Source organism: Pseudopodoces humilis, chromosome 6 (assembly GCF_049639895.1).
Source record: "Pseudopodoces humilis isolate 2021_Gansu_Grassland_sample_001 chromosome 6, ASM4963989v1, whole genome shotgun sequence".
In the NCBI taxonomy this organism is placed as follows: domain Eukaryota; kingdom Metazoa; phylum Chordata; class Aves; order Passeriformes; family Paridae; genus Pseudopodoces; species Pseudopodoces humilis.
Genome location: NC_142205.1, coordinates 58,569,664 through 58,595,028, shown reverse-complemented (window position 1 = coordinate 58,595,028; position 25,365 = coordinate 58,569,664). Strand labels below are relative to the sequence as shown.

The following is a 25,365-nucleotide window of genomic DNA, read 5'->3' as shown; positions in this document are numbered from 1 at the left end:
GTTTTCTGTCCCTGACGTGTGCTGAAAGAATATGTATTAAAATGCATGTTTTTATTTCACCTGGGGTTTCAAATGTTTGGCAACTAAATCATAGAGATTTGGGAAGTAACTGAGAATACTTTGGTGCAGATCAATAGAGGAACTGAGAGCAGCCTCTTTGTAGCAAATGGGGAGATTGTAGCTTCTTGTATCCTCAGACCAAGGCATGCATTTTAACATGGGTGTGCTGGGCCCCTGGACTCCTCAGATAGTTTGGTGTTTTGTGTCTAAGGAGGCATGATGAAAGCAACTTTGAGCTAGTCCCTTTAAAGGTCTTTAAATCTGGAGTTAAACAGTGTATGTATTGCTTTTAAACAGTTATGGGCCTTCATTTGAGGATTTGAGTTCAAAACTGGAGACCGTTTCATTCTTTCTCTGTGACACTCACTGCAGTTCCCCCTCCACCCACCCTCCCTCATATTTAATTTTATAGTTCTTTCAGACATAAACATGAAAAAAAGCAATTTTGACTTAGTTTCTGAGTGTTGCTGCAAAGAAAAGTAACAAACATCTGTTTTTACCTTAACTGCATCCATATGTTCAACCTCCCCATCACCCTCCTTCCCAAAAAATTTACAGCCGTATTTGGTGGGTACTGCATACTGTTGAATTAACTTTCTTCACAGTTAGATGAGAGGGTAAGTTCAGAGACTGAAAATAGCCATACTAAACAGTGGCCAGGAACTACATTGTAGCTAAGCCAAGTTTTCAAGTCCTTTACTTTCCTTCTTTTAATTTTCTTCCCTATTCCCCTTTTCCCCTTCCCACATCCCAAGAGAAGAGGAGATGACCTAGGAGGCTTTTTAGGAATAGGTAAAATCAGACAAATATTAACTTACAAAATTTGCTTACGGCTTTCATGCTTTTAAATTAATTAACATTTGAAATATAATGTTATATATGTTAGAGATGCATACTGTGTGAATTACTGTAAAGGGTTACTTACCTTGTTTCATTTTATTACTTCTTGTAGCATCTGGAATGATTCTGGCCTTACCAAAATTTTGGGTTTGTAGATGATTAACAGGAAAAAGCCAGTTTTATTGAGGTATTTGAGAACAGTGAAATAAAATGTGGAATGATACTATGTTTTACTTTGTGGCACACATCTTGCTTTCAGTGGTAAGAATTTGTCAAGCTAAAAATATCTTTTGAACAAAGGTTTTGCCTTACCAGTTTTATGGTTCTCTTAATAGATGTGAAACCGGTTGTGCATATTTCCCAAACATTTCTACCTACAGTCATCTAAATGACTGTGTGCTCCAGAGGACCCCAGCAGTGTGAGAACATGTGCCCTTCCTCTACTGCTGGAGGAGCTGTCTCTTTGTAATACTGACTGATGCTGGTAATACTTCTTTTCGAGAAAGCTCAGTTACGGGCTAGGCTAGAATTCACTAGAAGGGAAGTGGATAATGACTTTCTGACTAATGGGCATTTTACTGTATTTTCTCAGGTGAGTGGTAGGTTCTTTTCTTCAAAGGAGATACTAATTATATCTCTGAGAAAAAGACTCCCTGGTCCTACCTGATTTTCTTTGACAGGTTGAACAAAAGTCTGAGTGGCATCTGGTGGCTCTTTCTGTTACATAAATTGAGAGAATAGGGATTGATTCCTGCTCCACCATCACATTTCTGGTGACAGAGGGAGGTCATCTTGTATCCTTCTGTATGTGATCTTTCTGACTGAGACCTTGAATGTGAAGTTGACATCTGGATTGACTTTGAATACAATCTGGGAAAAGGAAGGAACCATTTGGGTTTGCTAGTACACTCTCTTGGTCATTATTACAAAATGTGGAAGCTAAAAAAAGAAACCTTTACTTTTTTTTTTGGTAACCAGAAGGAATGCAGAAGATTTTTTTCTGAAGTCTAGTCACTATGTCTAGACATATTTGTCCAAATGTTGTTCCCTTTACCCAGCAGCTCTTCAAATTTCTTTTGGATTTCTGAACACAACAGTAAAGACAATGTACACATACCAGTATCTGTGCTTTTATGTTCTGTGTATAGATCTGATGGTTTATAAAACCTTTTTACCTATGGTATGGCATGATATGAATACAGATTTTTCCCAGTTCTGTTATCTAAAAGGGAAAGATTGTGCTGGGGGCTCTAGCAGTCCTAGAACTGCAGGCTCTCATATTTTTTAGAACAGCTAGCTAAGCTAGAACCTAATGAGTCTAAAGGAATGAATTCAAGCAAGATAATAAACAGTGATGTAGAAATTTTCTGTTAAGACTGCAAATGGAGAAATTGTGATCCTCTGGGTCAGGGTTTAGCAAAATCATTGTCTCATTGGTCAGCAGCTTCACCAGGTCTGACAGATGCTTTGTGGAAACAGTGCCTCTTGATTGAGTTGGGTTGAGTAGAGTATTTTATACTTGTTCTACATCTGTTTGGGCTCTTGTAATGATGAACGTATTTGAAATACTGTGCATCAATGCATGATATCTTGTGTTTCATTTTCCCTCACTATTGGCACTATGTAAGAGTGTATAGTTTCCAGAGGTAGCATTGGGAATTAAGACATACCAGATTTCAAGGTTGAGATAAAAAATCTGACTCTATTTAAATGCTGAACATGAGCATTTGAGAATGAAAGTTTTGTATTGATCATAAGTCAAAATACAAGGAAATTAAGAAATCTAAAACTCATTAGTTCTAAAAGAAATTAATGGGAGTTGTGTTTGAAGAATATTTTATTCTGTGTTCCTTTGCTTCTACCCTCAATGCAGGCAGAATTCCCATTTGCTAGTAAAAATATGCTGCTTAATCTGCAAGTAAGTTTAGGCACATCTTTTTAAAATCTGTGTGTTTTGAAACAAATAGCATTTTGTGGAGAGGGTAGGGCTGCTGACCAGTTCCTTTGCTAATGCCTCATGTCTTAGGAGACCTCAGTGCTTCTGTGCCCAGATTTGAATTTTAATGTAGCATGTTTCATCAGCAGGAAGGAGACTCACGTGGTCTTACTGAGCTTTAGTGTTTCATGAGTCTGATACTGCTGTTTCTCAAAAAATGCTCACTGCATCACACTGTGTGTATGTCACATTTCAGCCAGCTTTTTGATAACGTACTTATTCACCAGTTCTTTGAAGATTATGGAGCTTCCCAGAGTGGGCAAGAGTGTTAGAATCTGTTCACAAACTAATTTCAACTCCTGCTTTGGTGAGTTCAGATGTTTCAAAAGCCCTGTCAAATATAATAAGGTCAAGTGTTTTGGATGACATATTTACTATCAAGAGGATAATTATTTTAAGGTCTCAGGTGCATTCTAGTTTTGACTTTGTTATTTCTGTAACAGGAGAACACCCTAATAATGGTCTAATAGTTATATAAAAACAGTTGTTTGTAAGAATAAGGTTAGCATAAGTGTTATTCCATTGTCTCAAAATTATAAGGAGTGGCTAAAATAGAACAGGGAATGCAAGTGTAAGGAGCATTGAAGAATGTTGAACTGTGAAAAAGAAGAATTAGGGGAAAATACCTGAGGCATCAGCCCATGTGCAGCCTACTAGCTCACTGCAAAAGCAAGGTGATTAGTTTAGCTTACAATGAAAGAGATATAAACTAAGCTGAATGATTTGTAATTTTCTGTAGTTTGGGTCTGTTTCTGTGAATGGTTCAGGGGCCCAACCTGAAAAGAAGTAACTTGTTGAATTTTGGCTGCTTGATGTTATCTTTAAACCAGTGGGCCAAGAGGTGGCAGCATGGAAAACTAGCTGGACTTGCCTATGTAAGGTGTATAAGTTCACAGGTTTCACCATAATTATTTTTAAGAAATCACCAAACATAATATTTTCATGTATTTCCTATGAAGAAAGTACCAAAGCGTGTTGCTGAAGATACAGAGAAACTTTTAAAAACCCCTTGTATTATGCCTTCATGTTCTCCTATAGAACTGTTGGTAGTTTCATGCATCCTAACATTGTTTGCTCTTCTTGAATAAATCTGGAAGTAAGAATAAAAGCTCAGTTTTGCTTTCCTTGTAGTTACTGCTGTGAAATGAAGCAATGGAGTTTAACATACAACACTTAATACCTACAGAAACTTTTTAGAAGTTAACTTTTGTTTTTGAGTTATGATACAAACAGGATAAGCCAGTGTTAGAAAGGAAAAATTGAGCCAATAAAGAGGGTTTCTGATTATAATAGCTTGTTTCTGTTTAATATCGTTGAGCAGGATGAGGTTTTGCAGAGTTTCTCATGGAAATAGCATCCACAGTACTAAAATGATTACCTCATTCTTAGTACCAGTGCCAAGCACTTAGCTCCACAGTGAACACACGGGGTTGATTTTCAACATGAAACAAGCCAGAAGTGTGGAATGACATTTTCAGGTGACAGTTATGGTTCTATTGCCTGTAATTAGCACCTCTTAACATGCAAACCTGCCTGTGCCTTTTCCAGGCTGTGGAAGCTCAAATACGCAGTTTTGGACAGACCCCTTCCCAACTGCTCATAGAACCACATCCTCCAAGAAGTTCTGCCATGCAGGTGGTAAGTGCCATGTTAACTCCTTGTGACCTGCCATTGTGCTCACTTCCTTTGCCATCTTCCCTTTGCAGAACTGGACACTTTCACTTTGCTTTCATGTGGTTGTGGAATTATGTTATTAAAACCAGCAGATGAGTTACAATTTGGTAGAAGTTGTATGCAGTGATTAACTATTTTTTTTTATTTATTGCTGAAAAGATTGCATTGATTTCTAGTGTAGGTGCTTTTTTTTGTCAGTGTAATCTAAGAACACTTCATCAGTTGATTTTGTTAATACCATACCTGTACAGGTGAGAGCCAGTCATCATGGAGACAATTTTGTTAATCTTTGGCAGATTCCTCAAGAAGCATGGATTTAGGAGGTGGAACTTCCTTGTCTTTTCCCCTAGGCATAAGCTTTCCCCTAAAACCAGGATTACTAGGAATTCATGAGCTGAAACTTACATAGCAAAGAATGTGACTAAATGTGTTTTGCAGTAAAGCTAGGGTGATAAAATCCAGGCAGTGAGCATTAACATGCTTCCCCTTTTACCTCTACTTGTGTCTAATATAATTTTATTATACAAACTATTATTTTATTACTGATTGCTTTTCATATCATGTTATGTGCAGTCCTTGGTTTTAAAATATCATTTGTGTTGTCATAGGTCCAGAACTAAGGATGTTAAGTGATATTCTGACAAGTGGAGCAAATGGTCTGCTAATTCCCAAGGTTTTCAAAAGGTTGCATTCCATTATTTTTAGAATGGACATTTTACACTGCAATGTAAAAGAAAAAAGACATGTCTTAGAGGACATGCAAGAAGAAAATATGTCCTACTCAAGCAGACTAAAGTTATTATTTTTAAAACATATCTGAAGTACAGAAGGTTTTAAAAGATTACACAGAAACGTCAAATATTTCCAAAGCAGCTTGCAAACCTTGTGATGCAGGAGTGTCTGAAGTGTAAACTTCCTTGATAAACTGAGCTACTGGCCTTTCTTAAATGCTTCACATGTTGTACCTGAGAGCTGCTCAGCTGCCTGTGCTCCATGCCCAGGTCCCAGGCCAGCAGATGCTGCAGGGACTTGTGTGTGTGTTTCAGGAGAGCCCAGCTAACAGGGATGTTGGGGAGCCCAGGCACTCCCCTTGTGCAGCCACTTGCCATATGTGTGTCTGTCTGCCATGGTGCCATCACTGAGAACTTGCTCTAATTTAAAGGGATTTGTTTCAGGAAGAGGAGCAACTCAAGAAGCTGATTATTGGTGTGTTAGTCAGAAGCATTGTTATATAAATAAATTTGATACCAGGAAGCAGTTTGTGTGGTTTTAGCATAGTGTTTTTCATGATGCTGAGTTACTGAAGATTTAGCATGTAATAGAAGAAGTTAAAATCTAAGAAGCTAGCTGTTTCCAACTCCTGTGTTTTTTTGGTCTGGGGTACACCCAGAAAAAAAGCCCTTAGTTCTTCACTTGCTGGTTTTTTGGATATTAATATATATTTTCATAGTAGCACTATATTAAGTGGTTTCAAAAGTATTCCTGGAGCTGAAATACAGTAAGGATATTTCTGCTCTCATAATTTTGAATTATTTCTAGTTGCATTATTTACTGAGTTTTGTTTTCGTGTGCATGTGTGCATGAATACAGCTGAATTGGAAGTTACCACGTGCTGTGTTAAGTGCACAAGCCGTAATATACACCAGGTGTAGTAATTAGCAGTCACACGAAGGCTGCCTATTTGTCTGGTTTTGCTGCTGTTGCTGTATCCCCTTGTGTTTTCAACCATCAGATAGCTGGATTTAATTGAGGCCACATCAGATGAGGCATTACTGACACCTTTAATTGAATGAGCATCCAGGGAGGATTAACTCATAATATTGATTGGCTTTTAGCCACTTGCTCAGAAGGGTGTCTGGGTAGCTTATTAGTTGCTTTTATTTACACCTTTATGCAAAGACTGTAAATAGGAATTCATAGAGCAATATGTTTTTCTAAGTACTCTTAATAACTTTTTAAAAAGGAGTGATAATAAAAATGCAAATTTATTTAATTTTTTATTGGTTCTGTATAAATATACATTAAATGTATGCACTTACATACACATATATGTAATGAAATATTGCAGGTGGAGAGTAGCCAAGGACACTTCATTAGTATTCTAATTTGGTTAGAAAATTACAAATACTTGAGTAATGTGGCTACTGGTGACCAGGATGATGGTACCTCTGCATTTCAATGGGGTTCTCTTTTTTTCAGATGCACCACACAGTCATAAACCCATTAGGTGTTGCTTTTTCTCTTCATGCTTCATATCTAGATCTAAGGTCCTCAATATTTTGTTTTGATGTTTGCAGAATTCTTAGAGAACTTAGTTAAAAAGTTATTAAACTTTTCAGCTTACTAAACTGAAAAAACCTGAAACCTAAAAAATTATGTTGAAAAATGAGAGTCTGGGTTTCTTCGCTCCCCTTAGCATTTCTGGAAACAATGCAGGATAGTGTCTGTAATCACGTCCACTTCGTATTGTTTACAACTGCATTTAATTATGCTTGTCCTTTTAAACACATTTGCAGTTAAGTCTTCTACTTTGCATTCATAAAACTTATTTTTGTACACCAGAAATATATACAGAACATGTATCTAGTGTATGTGTGTATCTGTTTATTTTAATGTGCTTTCATGTTCTCATCTGGCTTGTAAAGAATTACAGTCTGCCAATTTAATGCAATTTGAGACAATCTCTGGGAGCAGGAATTTCTTTTGCTCGCCTTTTTTTGTGTTTTCCTCCTGGTTTGGTATTGCTTTACTTGACATACTGTCTCTGCAGATATGAAAGAGAATTATTTTGGCAGAGATAGACGATTGAAAACTTTTAGTTTAATCTGCTGTGATCTGTAGCAAAGTCTGTATACAGACACCCTATGTTCAACAAAGCCCTCAGATTAATAGGATACATGCAGGGTTTTCTCCCTAAAATGGTTATTTCCACAAGCCTGTCCACTGTTATTGCATTTGCTTTTCTACTGCAGCTTCTATCGGATCTCGTGGGTTTTAATTCAATCTTCCTTTTCTTGTCCTGTCTCTTCTCCTCCCTGTGTTCTCTTTTCCCATGTATTTGGGTTCTTGTTGTGTGCACTCAACAGTATCTCCTCCTGCAGAGCCCCTTGATGTTCACAGAGCAAGCCCAACAGGATGTTATCATGGTCCTGAAGTTCCCGTCCAACTCCCCGGTCACTCACGTGGCTGCCAACACCCAGCCTGGCCTGACTACTCCTGCTGTGATCACGGTCACTGCAAACAGGCTCTTTGCTGTGAACAAGTGGCACAGCCTCCCTGGTAAGTACATTAAAGCAAGAAGCCTAAGAAACCCCTGTCATCTAGTAGCACTTCTCTTGTCTTGTCACAGTTTGCTGTGGAACTCTTGTGAGTTTAAGGTGCAAAAAGCAAATCGAGTTCGTTAACACAGCAGGCTCTTCACATATGGACTTAGTTTCTCATTGGAAAGATAATCTGAACTATTGCAGCAAGATGTGTAGCACACCAAAGGTTTGTAAAAACGATATATTGCTTTCCAGGCCATCAGGCACCATGCAGGGAGACAAAATATCACTATTTCAGCATGATAAAGGCACACTCTTCCTCTTAAATTTGTTCTTCTGTCTGTTGGGAACCTGAACTTTATCATGTCAAAGGCAGTTTTAAAGCATGTAGAACTTGCCTGAAATCTTCTCTGCCAGTTTTTTCTTGATTATAAACTCTATATTCTGCCGTTAAAGCCACCATATGAGAATTAGAAAATAAAATATATGGGAAGTCTTATCTTAAACATTGTAATGTTACTTATGTAGGTGCTTATGTATTGTCAGTATGAAAGGAGAACAAAATAGCCATTTTCACAGCAACTAATAAAATTAATTTTTCTTTAAAAGTGTGCTGTACTTGAGAGTATAATTCTGCTTTTAATTCTAATATTCTCCAATCTTAAAGACTTCCATCTTCCTTTCATTGACTATGACAGTCTTAGGCCCAAGCTGTCAAAGGAAGTTTATTTTGGTGCAGTGCAGTATATTTGGCCAATGGCTTTTTAAGAGACGGGGGAAAAAGACCTACTCAAATAACTTAAATAGAAGATACTCACACTAGAAAAACACTTACACGGTTGAAATTCCTACTAAGAAATCTTGACCCATGGTTCTTGATTACTTTTTGAAAAAAGCCAGATGACTCCCGCACTTTTTCCTAATTCTTACAAATTACCTCTCAAATAGAAACATCTATGTATTATTTCACCCGCCTGAGAAATGCTTGAAGAGAAAAGTGGGAAGGAAGGGGGGAAGGGAGACTTGTCTAAGATAACAAGTTGCAAGTGAGAACTATTTACAGGGCTCCTGAGATTTCTTTGAAAGGAGGATGACAGTGTCCTCATATACCTTGGATATGTGACCATGGGCATATAATAGTCAAGGCTTTTAAAAAATGGCCTTTGTGAACATACAACAGTCATGGGAAGAAGAAAATGTTCAAAAGTGGTAGGAGTTGATTTTTATTGCAGCACAATCCTGCTGGTTGATGATCCATGAGCAAGCCACCAGTTTGGTGAGTGTAGGAATCAACTGGTTCCAGCTGAGCAAAGCTTTCGGATTTTTCAGGCTTTTCCCTCATCTCTGAAAGGCAGAACCCTAAGATGTGCTTTTGAGTAGCTATTTTTTCATTTAGAGGCATTTTACAGTTGTCTGGCCATTACAAAGAATTCAGGAAAACCCACAGATCAAGACAAACAAAAGCCAACCATAAAAATCCAACAAAAGATCACCTCACCCCACTCCTGTGAGAACACCCATCAGTTTCAGGCTATTAATAGAGTACTGTGCTTAAGATACCTTGGTGTGGACTCCTGAGCCTTTGCTGTTGTTGACTTCTGATTTTATACCAAAAGGGGATCTCCTAGGATGAGAGGGCAGGTATCATTACTGCTCCATATCCCCTGCTGTGGGCTTAGCATTGTCTTTGTTAATGAAGCATCATGATAAAAAAGTTAAGTTGCCAAGTGAGCAGTTGTCACTAATGTGTAACTAAAAAGCCCATTCCTGCCTTTGAATATGAATTTGGTGGCTTTGCTGACATCTAATGGCACTGGTAGCCAGCAGGATGCTCTTTTTCATCGCCTAGGTTTGATGTTTTATTCTATGATGGTGTTTCATTGCAGTAGAACTTTGAATTTACTGATGAATCAGCTATTTAAGAAAACATTGTATCGATGCTAATTTTTATATTAAGCTGTGGATGGTAGATAGAAAAATCATATGTGTAAGTATTTAGCCATTATTTCTTGTTTGTCTTCCAAGAAGGTATTGGGCGGGGGGGGAACAGTTTGTTTGTTTGTTTCTTTGTAGTGAAGCTGTGGGAAAAAAAAAGGTTTTTTTTATCCCTGCAGGACAATTCAGTACACAAACATTTTACTGGTATGCCTGGTGCCCATATGAAATGTGGGTTGGCAGAATTAATATATTAACTTCTATGCAAACTTGCAAATAAATGGGTTTTGGTGATGGATGAATCCCTAAATACAGGCTGACTCCGAGATGACTACGAGATTTCCCTCTCTGCATCATAAACTGACTTTTAAAAAAAATGTCCTTTGTGCTTCAGTTGTTCAAAGCAGTGCTTTAAAAAGTAAAGAGGAAAATAGTATTTGCTACAGTCAGCAGATGGTTGTCACATTTTGTTTTCAGTCCTCTTTACCACTTAATTTTGCTTTGTTGCGACAGGAGAGGTTGCCAGTAAAGCATCTGCTAGAGCTTATGGCTCAGGACCAGAGCTGCTGCTGATGGCATACATTCAGAATAGCCCTAATCTAAAATAAATGTTTAATAAGCAGCCTGCAAAAGCACCTGGATTTTTTTTTTTTGTTTTTCATTAAATTGATGCAGAAGAATCTTGAATAGTTAAAAAAAAGGGTGTAGCTTTGATTTATAAAATATGTGGCGTCATATATTAAAATAAAAATATAAAGTTTTAAAATTTTCTTTCCTGAATTCCAGCTCATCAAGGTGCTGTACAAGACCAGCCTTACCAGCTGCCAGTGGAAATCGATCCTCTCATAGGTCTGTCACTTCCTTCTCTCTTTGCGATTCATTAAGCTCTGTATGGTGGCCCTGAAGTGTAGATTACGGTTGTTTTTCACTTGCTGGTTGCTGGGAATGGAATTTTCCTGATAAACCATTTGCATGCAAATTGGAATGCAATGAGCTGTGGCTATGCTGGTATTTCATCAACTCCCCCTCGTTGGTTTGCCTAATTTGAACAGGCCTAGGACGCGTGTCAGTGAAAATTAATATGGATGCTGTAATAATGTGTGATTGAGAATGTGCATGAAGTACTGTCAGGATAATATTGGATCTTTTCATCACTCAGACTTGTTGATGAGCAGGAGCGAGGCACGTTATGATGAATCGGTGCACTGGTAATGTGATGGAGCTCCTTTGCTGAGGAAATTTTCATAATAACAGTGGGGTTCTTAACTGCACCGTGTTGTGAAAAATAAAACCATGGTGCCAGGGTTTCATCATTAAAGGAGATCAATCCTTTCTTCATAGACCTGCTGTTCAGGCTGAGGGGATTAATGTGTAATTGCAAAGCAGTTTCGAAGTTGAAATATATTGCCCACTCTGGTTTAGTGCTGAGATATTGGTGTTCATTTTTCAAGTGTATTGCATCTTTTGATCAGCTTCACCAGTTAAATTTGTGTGTTTTTTTCTTTTATTAAAAAGGGGTGGATGAATGTCTCTCCTTTATTTAATGACTCGGTGTAATAGATGCAATTAATGATTTTTTATTATAGAGGTTTATCAGTTTATATAGAGCTGATTTTTCAATTAGCAGGTTTAGAGTTTGGTCAGTTCTTTCATTATAGGCCCAACTTTAGGGAGTGCATAGCTGGAGTCTGTACCATGGCAAATGGAACCTTAAACAGGATGAGAAAAGAAAAACTCAAGTACCTAACACCAAAACACAAACTAGCTGTAGGATGGGAGCAAAGAAGAAAGCATTCTGTCCCCCCTCAATTTTTTTAGACTTTGAGCTTAGTTTAAAAACCAGCTGTTTCAAGTTAGTTTAACTGGAAAAGACATGGTGTGGCCAGTTACAGGAGCATGCAAAACTCAGAGCAAAGATGAACTTGCCTGGATAGGTTAGAGTGGCAGGTCTATCAGCCAGTGAGAATTAATTTAAAAACTAATGTGCACATCCCAGTAGGAAGTGTGATACTTTTGTCTGCAGATATAGACCCTTCCTCTCTAGCCATTTTGCTGGATAAGCTTTAGGATAATTAAACCAGGAAAAGTAGGGGCATATGAAACCATTTTACAGAGCTGATAAAAGTAAAGTGTTTTTCCAAAGTTTCTGAAATCAGTCCTCATCTGAGTAATGCAATAATTATTATGAGGCAGACACATGCTGTAACTCTCCTTCCTGAAACAGATTTTATCCAATAAATGTTGGGAGCAGGAAATGTGTGTTCTGCTTTAAAACCGGCTATCAAGTAGATCTTAGAAGTGTAAATAAATATTACAGCAAAAAATCCCAGATTACATTGGTACAAAAACCTTTAAAGTTAGTGTTCACATTCTGAAAAATGGTTTAATATTCTCTTCCTACAATAGATCTCAAATCAGCCTTGTAATTACACTGGACATAGTTTAAAAGGTTTAAGGCTTTCTTTGTCATTGCTAAGTAGCATCATTGGGTGCAAGCAAGTAATTATGTAGGTAATATTAGAGGATTTTAATTGTGGCTAGACACATTTACCTAGAAATGGTACCTAAGAGGACCACAAAATTACACTTTTATGGTTATAGCAGGAATCTTGTTGCTGTCTTAGTCATAAGGAGAGATTCCTGCCCTCCTCATTTTCCCGGTGCACAGGAAGACATAAAGCAGCAATGTCTGATATGACACAGATCCTAGACCTCTTTTGGAGGTGAAGATTTTTGAAGGGCTTATCCTCTCTGATTTAGTTGATCTGCATGTTTTTTGAGGTTCCTTTGCTGCAATTTTGTCATACAGAGCAGTTCACTGTGAATTTATATTGTGGTATTGTTACTCTTTAAGTCTCCCCAAGACCAGTAAAGCCCACATTTGTACTACCTGCAGAGAGCAAGTGGCAACACCTTGCTAAATTATTTGCTATCCATATGGACAAAACAGTATCAACATTTTAAATAAAGCAAAAGCATAAATAAATGAAGGATTTGATACAGAGTAAATGGAACAAACCCAAGGCTTAGGAGATAGCTGGCCTGTGAGAATGGAAAGGAGTCAAAAAACAAAGAGTAAAGAAGAGCACAGGATCAGGACAGAGGTATGTCTGGAAGACTGCCTTGATGGAAATAATGGTGCTCTAAGCACTTGACAGACGCACTCAGGAGAAATTACTTGCCTGGGATAGAAATCAGATTCCCTCAGGAGCAAAGCATACTGAAAGTCTTCCTACAGTGTAGGATTTTCATATCTATGTATGGGACCTATATATGTGTATATATATATATACACATACATACATATATATATACATACGTATATATATATATATACATATGTACATATATATATATAGATATATATATATATATACACACACCTTATTAATCTAAGGACAGGATATGAGAAATGTGTTCACTAATCGATTCCTGCCTATTCTGTGGGTTCCCAATGCAAGAGTATCTCAGGAAATGAAACATGAAGTGATCAAAATAGGGCAAATTATTTCTCCCAGCCCTAAAATTAATTGGGGAGATAAGCTAGTTAATTTTTGTGCCATGTTTAAAAAAATGTAAACAGTAGTGATGCTTACTGAGGTTTTTCCTTTTTTAAATGACAGTGCTTGCAATGAAATGCAACTGATGGACAATTTAAAATCATGATTCTTTGGTTGCTGCATTTGAACCACTCCATGGTCTGTGTATTATCATACCATTACATTCCTTTGTTTTGTTTGTAATTTTAAATTTCTTATACTAGATCAAGGAGGGAAGGAGTCTTATTACATTTCTGTGTACTGTTGCCTATGTGCAATCTTTCATTTATTTCTCAGCTGCATGTCACTTAAAAAAGGGAATTTATTCTCTTTTAGAATATATACTACAAGGAATTAGCATTGTTCCCAGAAGTGTAATGAGTATTTTATAGTAGAATTAGAAAGAAAGTGTCCCTGCTGTAAAAAAAACAAATAGCAGAAGTGAGGAATGTATTTGGTGTGAATGTAAGTTTCTTAATTGTGCTTTTGTTCTGTGAATGTGGATGCTAAAATGTCTTGGTTTTTCTGTTCAGCCAGCAATACAGGTATGCACAGGAGGCAAATCACTGACCTTTTAGACCAAAGCATTCAGGTACATTCCCAGTGTTTTGTCATCACCTCTGACAATCGTTACATCTTGGTCTGTGGCTTCTGGGACAAGAGTTTCCGCGTTTACTCTACTGACTCAGGTAATGTATTTTTAAAATATGGGAACAGCCTAAAAGATTTTTTTTTTCTGTTCATAATCAGCCTAGTTTTTCCAAATAAAGGATGAGGGGTGGAGTGTGTATTTATTCCCCTATTAATAATATTTGTCAAATCTTTCCTTGTCTATTGCTGCCGTGTATTGTGTGCTGTCATTTTTTGTGGTATGATGGCAAATGTGAGGGAAAGAGCTTTTCACACTTCAAGCTTATAAGAGAGGGATGCCTGCTCTTGCACTGTAGTTTCCACAGGTGAGAGTTTGTGTAAAGCTTGGTATACCAAGAGAGTTAATTATTCTTAAAGTATTTGCTTGAATTTAACCCTGGTTGGTTTTCAGCACCAGAGAACTGGGTATTTTTCAAGAAACACAGGCAAGTACCATAGAATAGAAGTCTTGAAATCTGGTGAAGGAATATTTATGAAAAGCCTTTGAAAACTATGCCATACTAGAAGAATTGATATGGAGCGACTGAATTCTTTTATATAACATAAACTGATCGATATAATGGGCAGCAGTTAAATTAGTCTGTCAGCTGGAGTGTGTCCAAACCATTGAAGTCATGCATGTGTGATGCTAAATAGAAAAGAATCTTTCAGTGTAGCAGCTACAGGAATTTAAAAGCCATGGAACCCCAGGAAAAACTAGGGATGATTTTTTTTCCCTTTCATTATCTTATAATGGAAATAACGACCTCACTGCAAGGTACTTCTTTGGGATTAATGACCCAGTGTGGTTAATGTGTGTGTGCCATCAAGCTTTCCAGTGGGTTATTAATCCCTAGGGAATATCCTACATGTTTGTCATAGTTTCTTAAATATATTAGGTAACAGTGTTTTTCACACTTGGCAAACCAAAATGTCTGACAAACAGAATGGTCTTTAATGAAAATCTGTTAAGACTTTAGATCTCATGGCATACTTCGGTATTTCTGTCATTTTTACAATTTTAAAGCCTTAACTATGAAGGAGAAGTTCCATTTACGTAATATTGACTGCCCACAATTCATTATACAGACATCTTGTTAGACCCTTCTTAGGTTAATTTTCTCATTGATGAAAATAAATTTACATAAAACTGTGAATTTAAAGTGGATCTTGAAAAAAGGATAGCTAGCAGTAATAAATATTCAGTATATATTCTTGATTTATATGAATAGAGAAATAATTCTATTATTTTACTTCACACCTATGGAAGGAGCTTGTATGGTTCTGGTAGCCTTGCCCTGTATCAATCTGAACTATAAATATCTCTTTAAGTCATTTCCTCTGTGTATGGCAGATTTACCAGGCACCTTGTTACTACCATAGCCAGTAAGGGTATAAACCAAAATACCATTGACAGAAAAGTTTCAGATTTGTCTCTTCTATTTGTCAGTATAACAACTCTAGCTTAAATGAAGTGAATTCAGATGTAGTTTACTTTACTTCACATTGAAATGAGAATATAGTAGGGAAATCAGCAGAACATCATGGGGAATAGATGATGTGATCAGTAAGGCATAAAGACAAGTGAACACAAGTGCTGAATTCAATTATGTTTTAGGACTTGCACAAAAAAAAAGAACCATTTTCCTATGAGATTTTGGGTGTGTTTGTTTGTTTATAATAGGAAATACTTTCAACTTAAATCATGGGTTCTCAGCACAGCCAATCTAGCAGAATAACAATAAAACCTTCCTCCAGCAGTAGGAATGACTTTGAGAGAGTGTTTTAGCTTCAGTGCTGGAGACTTGAGTCTTACTTTTCTTTTAATTATTTGTAGCACAGCTGTCAAATAAGACATTAACTAGAAAATTTGTTCTGTCAAAAAGGGATATGAGTGCAAATGGAAAAATTTGGTAGTATTGTATAGAGAGGACAACTCATGTTAAAGGAAACAGGAAAGTTTGTGGAACTCTTATGAAATTAGTTTATTTTTTTTTTTTAGCAATATAAAATAGCAAAATCTTATTTCTTATTTTGATGAAACTTATTGAATCTTAGGCTGCACAGTAACAAAATAAAACTAACCAGGCAGAAATAACCTTGTAAAATGCTTGTTTTCAAGAACAGAACCTATAAAATAAGAAATAATTGAGAAAGAGATCTCTATAACTCAATGATGTTTATAGCATAAACTTGCATTCTAAAAGTATAAATTACCTCAGGTAAATTTTTTTTCATACAGCTGAAAATTACATTACATAATTATTTGATCCCTGAGTTACTCACCATTGTGCTACAAGGTGAGTATGCACAGTAAGAGTGCAGCCAGGAGTTTGCCCTGTCCACTTAGGAATGGCTCATGTGGTAGCATTCATCTCGCAATTTCCATTGGAAGGTTAGAGCAGGCCTAATAAGTTTTGCCAGTGTTTGATTTTGAATCTTTAAATTGCATCTGGTTATTTTATTTTTTCTTCATGTACAAAAGTAGTTTCCCCTCTTTTTCTTGTAGATATTCATACATATCTCTTGTTTTATTTCTGTTTTTCTTCAGTTTAATGTAATTACCTTTTTGATCTTGTTATAAATCTGGCTGTTAATATTATTTTTGTTCTTTCCTCAGAACCACTTCCTTAAGTCTTTTGTTCCCATTAATTGTTATTTAGTGGCTGGATACAAATACAGTGCTTTTGTAACATTTAAAAAGAGGCTGGCAATATTCCCTATTAGGCATATTACGGAACCAATAGTTTTTAATTCATGCACCAAAATATTTTATTAAAATGTGCTTGAATCCCATCACTAATCTGTGTTATTTTTAATTTTTTAAATGCTTTTCTGAACATGTTATTTAATTTTATATTTATTTATTTATTTATTTTCAGAAACACAGTAGTCTTATTTCCTTTTTCTCTTTTTGGCCTGTCTTGTCAATCCTTCCAAAGCCATCACTCTTTTTCCCTTCTGTTTCTCCTCATTCTTTATTCAGCCCAAAGCACAAATGGATGCTTAGTCATTTGGGCTGAGAAAGCCAGGGTCATATGTTGGAGGCATCACACATCACACTTCCTTGTGTCATTGGGTGCAGGATTTGTCCTGGCCCGTGCTACCCGAGTGGGTGCATGAGAAAAGTGTGTGTGTGTGTTTCCTTATCCCGCTTCTTCAAGATCTGCAATTGCTGGGCTTCAGCAAATCCAGTTAGACTTTTGAATAAAGCATAATATTAAGAGACTGCAAGTATTTTTTTGTATAGGTTGTATGGACTACTGCACTTTTAAATAAGTTTACACCAAATAAGTAAAGAAAAAATATTACTCCCCACTATAGTTCTATTTTGAATTTTTTTTTTATTTTTTTGGATAAAGAAAATATTTTTAAGATACTTCATAATATTTTTAATTTGTCTTAGAATAAGAGAGTAGTTTTAAAAGAATCAATTTTCTGTGTTCCAGGCAAACTGATGCAAGTAGTGTTTGGCCACTGGGATGTTGTGACCTGTCTGGCTCGTTCTGAGTCCTACATTGGAGGGAATTGTTACATCCTCTCAGGATCTCGGGATGCAACCTTGCTGCTCTGGTACTGGAATGGCAAAACCAACATCATCGGTGATAACCCAAGAGGTAAGAAAAAAACCAAAAAAAACTGCTTTATAAGGAGCTTTTCTCAAAATGCCTTGAGCAAACACTTCATAAGATAGAATTTTAGATAGGGTGCTACATGCCAAATCCTCAGAGTCATGTGTGAGGCATTCTGATTGGTTCCAGTGAAAGCAACAGGGCTCGCATGATATAACCAAATGAATAAGGCAGAGTAACCCTGTTCCAGCCTCACTCAGTTTTAACCCCTCCCACCCAAACTTACCTTGCACTTGCTAAAGTGTTTATTCTATTCCATCTTGCAGCATTTCCCAGGAATTCCTGAATCCTGTCTTTTATTCATGAAGATTCTCCCTTTTACCTCTATAAAAAACAGTGAACTGCTATGACTGTACAACCCTGTATTATGTAACAGGAAAGGCAGAAAATTATCTTGGTTTATGCCAGTTTGACTCCACACAAAAAAATTTAATTTCTGATCCCCAAAGCAAAGAAAAAGGCAGTTGAGAAAAACCTAGAGTAAGCCATTTTATGGGAATGAGGGGCTTTCAAGACAACTTCTGAGAGCTTATATACATAAATTTAGGGGCACATCATAGCCAAACAGAGCTCCTGTTCAGCAAAAAAATAAAATGCCATGAAAGGAAAGGGTAAGAAGAGGATATTGTATCCTATGAAGAGTATTTCTTAGGTTTTCTTCCATTCATTTAAGGTCTTCTCTGACCCTGTTTAAATAGTAGTAAAAATCGCTCTGCAGAGGGCAAAATGGACATCTGGAAAGCAAGAATTGGTATTAGAGCTGTCATATATTGCAGTTATAGCTGGCACACAATTTTATATAATTGAAACAATACCTGACATCTTCCAAATTAATCAATTTGGTAAAGTTGTTTGTTCCATATTCAGTCTCTTACATCTGGAGTTATTTGAATTTGAAACACAGAGGTGGCTTGACTTAAATTGCATCCTGTGAGCAACTTTAAAGAAGCACAACTAATTAATATCAGAATGAATATCTGAATTTAACTTGCAAATTGTTTGATGTTGACTGTGAAAGCTATTCAAAAGTTGAACAAGATGCAGCTCTGTTCATACAGTTGCAGAATCTTAAGGCAGAGGATGTGTGAAAACTATCCCAATTATCCTTCCAAGCAGCCCTGTTCAAGTGATGGTGGTTTTTCTGGGAAGTGGCTAGCAGTGTTTTATGAGCATCTTTAAATAAATATGGCTTTGCTTGAGGAAAAAAAATCTCTGTGAATACTTCATACATATTTTGCAGTCTATCAATTTAAAGAGAACACAGACTCTGTGTTATTTTTTCAGACCTTGTAAACTTGGAAACTCCAAAGAGTTTGCAGATTCTTAAGCATGCCTTGAGAAGTTGTATTTGTCCCACATTTGCCAGGCTTTGCTGCTGTGTGAATGAGACTTTGAGGCTATAGGCTCCTTGATCACCCTAACAGATCATTTGCTGAGGTTCCATACCTACTATTTGACTCAAATATGTAGATTTTGTTGCAATCTATTGACTCTCTTCTCTAAAGCAGATTTCTAACATATTAGTATTTTGCAGTTTTCAGAGGTAGCACCAGGCAATTCTAGATGGTCTTTAAAATCACACAAGCTACCTGGTAAATCTCTGTGCTTGTAGTTCTTTTAGACTTGGATTTCTAGGGACTTGCAATGGCTCCTGTGTTTACCAACTGCCTTTATGTGAGGTTTTTTTGTGATACAGCATGCCTGGAAACCTCTGTTATCAATTGGAATCTCATGGCACTATACGTATTCCTAGACATGGGTATAGACAGTTCCTGCTTCAAAGAGATGGTAATCTGGGGTGTTTAATTTTTCCCAGAAATAGCTGTCTGTAGGCTTCTCTGTTCAGTCAAAACTTTTTTTGAAAAGACAAATGAAAAGAGCTGTTTCTGCTTAGTTCTGATTTCGTCAGAAATGGAAAGCACCAGCAGACTTGTTGGGTTCTGAGCCCTGTTACTACAGCTGTAACTTCCATCCATTTGCAGCATGTTGGTATTTAACTGGTCTAATGTCTTTCTGTGTTTGAAGTTCATGATTCTTTTACCTCAAAATACAGTTTATTCATGCTTTCAATGAGCACTATTCACTGGAATTTTAGGTACTCTCAAAGTTGATATTTCTTTTCTATTTTTTCTCTGTTCATTTATCTCTAATGTCCATCTTAAGTTGACTTCACAGCAGTGTGCATCTAATGATATTTTGCCAAATCATGGTGCCAGAGTAGTTTCAAGAAAAAGTGATTTAAACCAGGGAGTGTTTATTTCTTCCTTTCACAGTACCTGTTGCCTCAGTTGTACATCAGCTGGCAGGCTGGTATGATCCATCTACTCTAAATAATATCCCATTAGGCACCCATTATTCCACCAGTTATATTTTATTTACGTTTACTTGTCTGATTTCTTTACTTTCAGAGAACTGAGCTCTGGATTTCTGGCTCTGTATATTCATGTTTTAGAACAATACTTAAGCTGAAAAGCCAGGTGGGCTGTGGCACATATGATAAATAAGTGGCTTTGTATTCTTTATCAAGGACAATTTTATGGCTAACTTGACTGTATTGAAAAATTCTCTTGTTTTGATTTAACAGAAGAAAAATGTCACTGAAAGACTTATTATTTACATAATTTAGCTTTTAACTGTGAGTCTGACTTTTTAAAGAAATTACAGCTATGGAGTCTCACTATCTTATTTAGTTTCTCCCCAATACCTCTCAAATGTATTGATCACTGTAAACCAAATCAGACAAATTGAGGTCTCAGAGATATAAAATTTCTACATGGGACACATCTGCTGGAAACTATTTTATTCTTCATAAAACAGCTTGATTACATTTAGATGAAATCATTTTTTCCTTCTCATATTAGAACCTGAAACGTAAAAAAATATTTCATTATGCTCTTTCATCAAATGTAGTTTTTCTCTTTCTAAATGAATTGGTTTTGAAAATGTAAAAGCATGGCACTACTTCTCTTTGGAGCACAGGCCTTTTTTGATACAAAAATGTTTCTGGGGATGATTTCTGACCAGCCTTGGAATAATATAGAACAGAGCTAAGGACCTGAAGTAGTTGTATCCTTTGGAATAGCCTTGAGCCATTTTGCTTTCACATTAATTAGCATAATTTACTGTGGAGATGTAAAGTCACTTTGCATAGTGCAAGGGGCTTTTCCTTTTCTCTCCTTGGCATGTGGCTGGCTTGGGGGAGGTGGGAGGGAGAGGATGTGGCCCTCCCCTTGGTACTCCTTGGAGCCCATGTGTGATCTGTGGCACACAAAGTTGGCTTCTGCATATTTAGAGGCTCCAAGGCACCACTTGGAGATGTGACATTATGCACCAGGACTTGTGTGGTAGAATGTGGGGATTCCTGGGAGAGGGCTGTGGAAATATGCTGTGTTTTGTCCTTGCCTGGCTTAAGGAGATGGAGGTGGAGGGGAGGTGAGAAGTGGGGGGTGGAAGGAGGGATTGTGTGATGTCTGGAGAAAAGAGATGAGAGAATTCATTTGCATACAAATAGTGAGCATCACTTTCAGATCCCACTTTTGCTTTGAAGCTCAAGTGGCAACTCCTGGCCTTTGGACATTTCCTAGGTTGGGGGATCAAATTTTCCTTTGTAATCACAGAACCATAGGAAATAGGGTGGGCAGGAGCTTTGATCACCTGACCTATTCTCTTTTCCCAGTGAGGGCTTAACTTTGCCAAAACCAATCTCCACTGATGTTTGTCCAATCTTCTCTTAAAAACTTCAGCAAATACATTTTTGGGCCTTAGAAGCCCCATCCTTAGCAGTCATTCCCCAGTGTTCAGTCTAGTATCCAACTCTTTCTCCAAAAGTTGCATTCTCTCATCTTTTATCTATTCCTTTGTGTAGAGAACAGATTATTTCCTTCTTGCAGGTATTTCCAGTTATTTGGATTGCCATGACCTGCAATTCTTTGCCTCCAACTTTAATAACTCAATTCTTTGTTTATTGCCATAAGTCATGTTTATCCAGACCTCTGATTATTTTTGTGTTTTCCTCTCTCCAGTGGACTGTCTTCCTTAAAGTAGACCCAGGAATGCAGCTGAAGCCTTTCCAGTAATAAGTAGAAAACAACCTGTTTCACAGACCAGTACTTTTCACATCTCCAGGGAATATCTGTTTCTTTCAAAACACCATGACACTGTCACTGTTTTAAGGGCATGAGCCAGTATGAAATTCAGTGCTTTCTGAAGAATCTACTCACTTCTGTCTCCTTCTCTGTGTAGTATAGCTATGGAATCTCATCTTCAAACTTCCTGAAGTGTATTCTTTTTTAGACTGTTTCTCCAATTTGTCAAACAACTTTGAATTCTCTTCCTGTCCTCCAGCAGCCTTGCAGCAGCTCATATCTGCAAATATACTTTGCTGTCTTATTCTATTAAATTGGTCATTAAAGCAAATGTTGGCTAGTACATGGTTCAGGAATGCCCATCAGTGGATTTACCATTTTGACAATGAATAACTTTCTGAATATAGCTTTCCAGTGTATAATAGTATATTCTGAATGTGTGCTTCCCTGTTTTCCTTAAGGAATTGTTCACATGGAACAGTGCTGGAGTTCTTACTAAAGTAAAAATATGTGATGTCTCCCTGAAAACATCCTGTTACTTTGACATTGCAAGAAAAAATAGCTTTGATACGATTTGTTCAGAACAAATCCAAATCAGCTGTTACTCATCTCCTTGTTTTCTTGTAGGAAATTGAGTGTGTATGTATAAAAATGTAAGTGTTCTGCCGGTACTTCTTCTGTTTCTTGGGATTAAGCAGACTACTCTCTAATTTTCTTTTTCCTGCTTTTTAAACAACATAAAACTTGTTTAAGTTTTGCAGAACCCCACCCAATATCCGTGAAACAATTGTTGTAGCTCTGGGATTATGTAGCTTCATTGTTACAGTATCCTCAGGTCACTATTATCAGGCCAGTTGAGTGCCAAACATTTACCTCATTCAGGTATTCTCTAGTTGAGACAACAGTTTTCACTGCTGGTTTTACTTGGGTTTACTGTCTGACTGCAACTGACCTTTTCTTGAAGTACTTTTGTGGCACCGTCTACTGGTATTGCTTGCTCTTGATAACAAACCAGCTTCTTGAGAAAACTTGGCATATTTTCATGTTTTTAGAATGTTATTCCTGATGTCCTTGTTAGTTACATATCATCTTTGTGTGGCTCTCAGGGGTTTGTTTCTTTACTCATACCTTGCTGCTTACACTGTTTCAGAAATATTTCGTTTATTTTGACCTTTCTGCCTGGCTTTACTGTGTCAAAGTCACTAAAGAGCTCTGAGTTGTGCCAGCTGGGATCTTGTCTGTCTTATCCCTGTGCTGCATTCAGTAGTATCCTTATTACCTTTTCCTTTGTTTTCTGTAGTCTTAACTGCCCACGAGATCTTACAGGATATTCTGTATCTGTTGAAAACTGTTTTCCCAAAATACTTCAGGAATTATCTTGTCCTTGATTTCTCCCTTATAAAGTGCATTGAACATTCTCATATCTTTGCCACTCCCATGTAAATTCTTTTCAGCAATGTGTTTTAAAATTTGTTTTGCTGTATTGGTTATATTCATATCTAGAAGGTAATTTCTAGCTGTTACATATTAAAAATTGTCACCAGATCTCTTTCTACACACATACTTGTGGTCTTCCTTTACCAACACATGATTTTATAGTTAGAATACACTATTTTCTCCAGTTTTCTTTAATAATCCCTCAAGTACATGGACCAGGTAAAGGCCAATCGTGAATGTTAGTGAACATAAATCTGTTTCTTCAAGGTTTTGGGTTTTTCACTGGAGCTATTTTGTTTGGATGTACTTTGTTGAAGGTGAGGTTTAGGGTGGTGAATTTTTCTTAATATTGTTTATGGTTCTAAAATGGTTTGTGCTTAAGAAATGGTAGACATTTCTATAGTCCAGTGGAAGATAAAGTATTTTTCTGCTATTCTCGCTCTTTATTAATGGAATATGAAGATATGGTTCCGTTGCTTTCAAGTATCTATGAATGTGTCCACAATTAGGTTTTAGTTTTCATGATCTGAAAAAAACCAAAATATTCCTAATTAGAAATTTGATTTGCTAAGGAAATTAAGGCTTGACTGATAAAAATCTTCAGTGCTATGAAATGTATAACTGTGCATAACTGTATCACTACGGCTAATACTAATGGGCTCTCTTCTGAGTTATTGCACTGATCTTCCACACATATGTGAATAAAACAAATTATATTACCTCTTTTACGTTAGCCCATAAAACTAGAAAATGTTACTCTCTGTATGTATCACATTTGCATCATGAGGACTATGGGGGTGCTTTCATTGCATAGCTTTATATTTTTTTAGAGAGTACTATATTCAGGTATTCTTAAGTGTGGGAAATAAATGGTTTTTGTGGTGTAGCTGTGTAGCAGTACTCATGTGAATGTAAGCACCTGATTTCATACTTAAAAAGAAAATTAATGTATTTAAGTAAGATTTAATTGGGAAGATTCACTGAACAGTTTTGCTATTGAAAATGTGTAGAATATCTCCTTCAGAGGAAAATTTTTAAAATGCATAATCTTTTCAATTCATAAAATATGAAATCTCCCAAAGGATTCAAAATTTAATCACATTTCTTGTCTTGCTGAAGAACAGTCTTGTTCCTATCCAAGCTACTTTTAAAAGAAACTGCATTTTTGTTTTATTTTTATTCAGCTAGGATTCCTAAATAAATATTTGAATACCTGCAAGACTTTTATCAATTAACATTATTATTTATAAATATATATATAATATGTATAGTAAAAAGTATAAAATAATTATAAATTATTATTAACATTAAAGCTATAATCTTGAGACTAGAGAAATAATTTGTTTTTAGTTGTATAGGTAATCATAGTAAAAGATAAAACATCTGTATTTCATCAACTGCTGCAGACATTTTTCAGTTTGAAAATTTAAACTTCTTGAGAGTGCTTCATAATTAGAGTGGACAATGCAAGCAATTTTAATTTGAAATTATACCTGAGGAGCATCTTTGTGCTGGTTGATTGAAGAATAATGTCATGGGTTATAATTTCTTTGTACTCAGTCACACTAATCCTGTAAAGTTGAATTCTGTGAGGATTTGCATAGATGCTTCTCTCTGCACACAGCGAGCAGTCACACTGATTTCAAACAGGTCATGCGTCTGCTGTTAACTCAGTAGCCAAAAAACCCCTCTTTGCCTTCTTCCCTCATCCTCATCTTGAATTAACCTACATCTTAGTACCCAGGTCTGCATGATCTGGACTTCTATTTTCAAATTTTTTTTCAAAACCAATGGTAGTAGAGAAAATGAGGATCCACATTTCCAAATAATGTTTATAGCATAAATAATTATATAGAATTTTAATTATTATTTTTTAAAAATTGAAAGTAATTTCCTTAACAGCAGCTTCTGTTAAAAAAATGAATTGGGAAGTATTTGTAAAAAGCTTACCTGTTAGTGTTCTCTTTTACATTTATCGTGCTAAGTAGCAGGAGTATCAGAAAGTCGATAAATCACTAATCAGGCTAGTTAGTAATGGAAGTTCTCCTATTACTGTTACTTTCTGTCTACCGGAGTAGCTAAAAATTTGCAGAGCCTCAAAATACTAAAATATGTTTGAAATTGCTGCAGTTATAAAGGCAATAGTCCGCTGAAGTCAGCCTGGTAGGAAAAGTGTTGCTCCAGCATCGAGTTTTAGGACAGTCTGCACATGCTCCTTTAGGTGCTCACTAGCTCTTTTATTTTTCACTCCTGCACGCATTTTATACGTTATTG

At 36.5% G+C, this 25,365-nt stretch overlaps 1 protein-coding gene across 6 annotated transcripts in view; it reads left to right on the top strand.

Annotated features, from left to right (window-relative positions):
• Positions 1-25,365, top strand: part of LRBA (LPS responsive beige-like anchor protein) — a 369,063-nt gene that overhangs the window by 323,314 nt on the left and 20,384 nt on the right. For 4 of the 6 annotated variants that reach the window (XM_088057132.1, XM_014254786.2, XM_088057133.1 and 1 more), the window contains 5 exons: positions 4,445-4,534; positions 7,657-7,849; positions 10,555-10,617; positions 13,841-13,996; positions 17,387-17,554. In XM_088057132.1, coding sequence (XP_087913258.1) covers positions 4,445-4,534; positions 7,657-7,849; positions 10,555-10,617; positions 13,841-13,996; positions 17,387-17,554 — 670 coding nt within the window. The remainder of the gene's footprint in view (positions 1-4,444; positions 4,535-7,656; positions 7,850-10,554; positions 10,618-13,840; positions 13,997-17,386; positions 17,555-25,365) is intronic. The other 2 variants (XM_014254789.2, XM_088057134.1) reach the window with 1 other exon arrangement.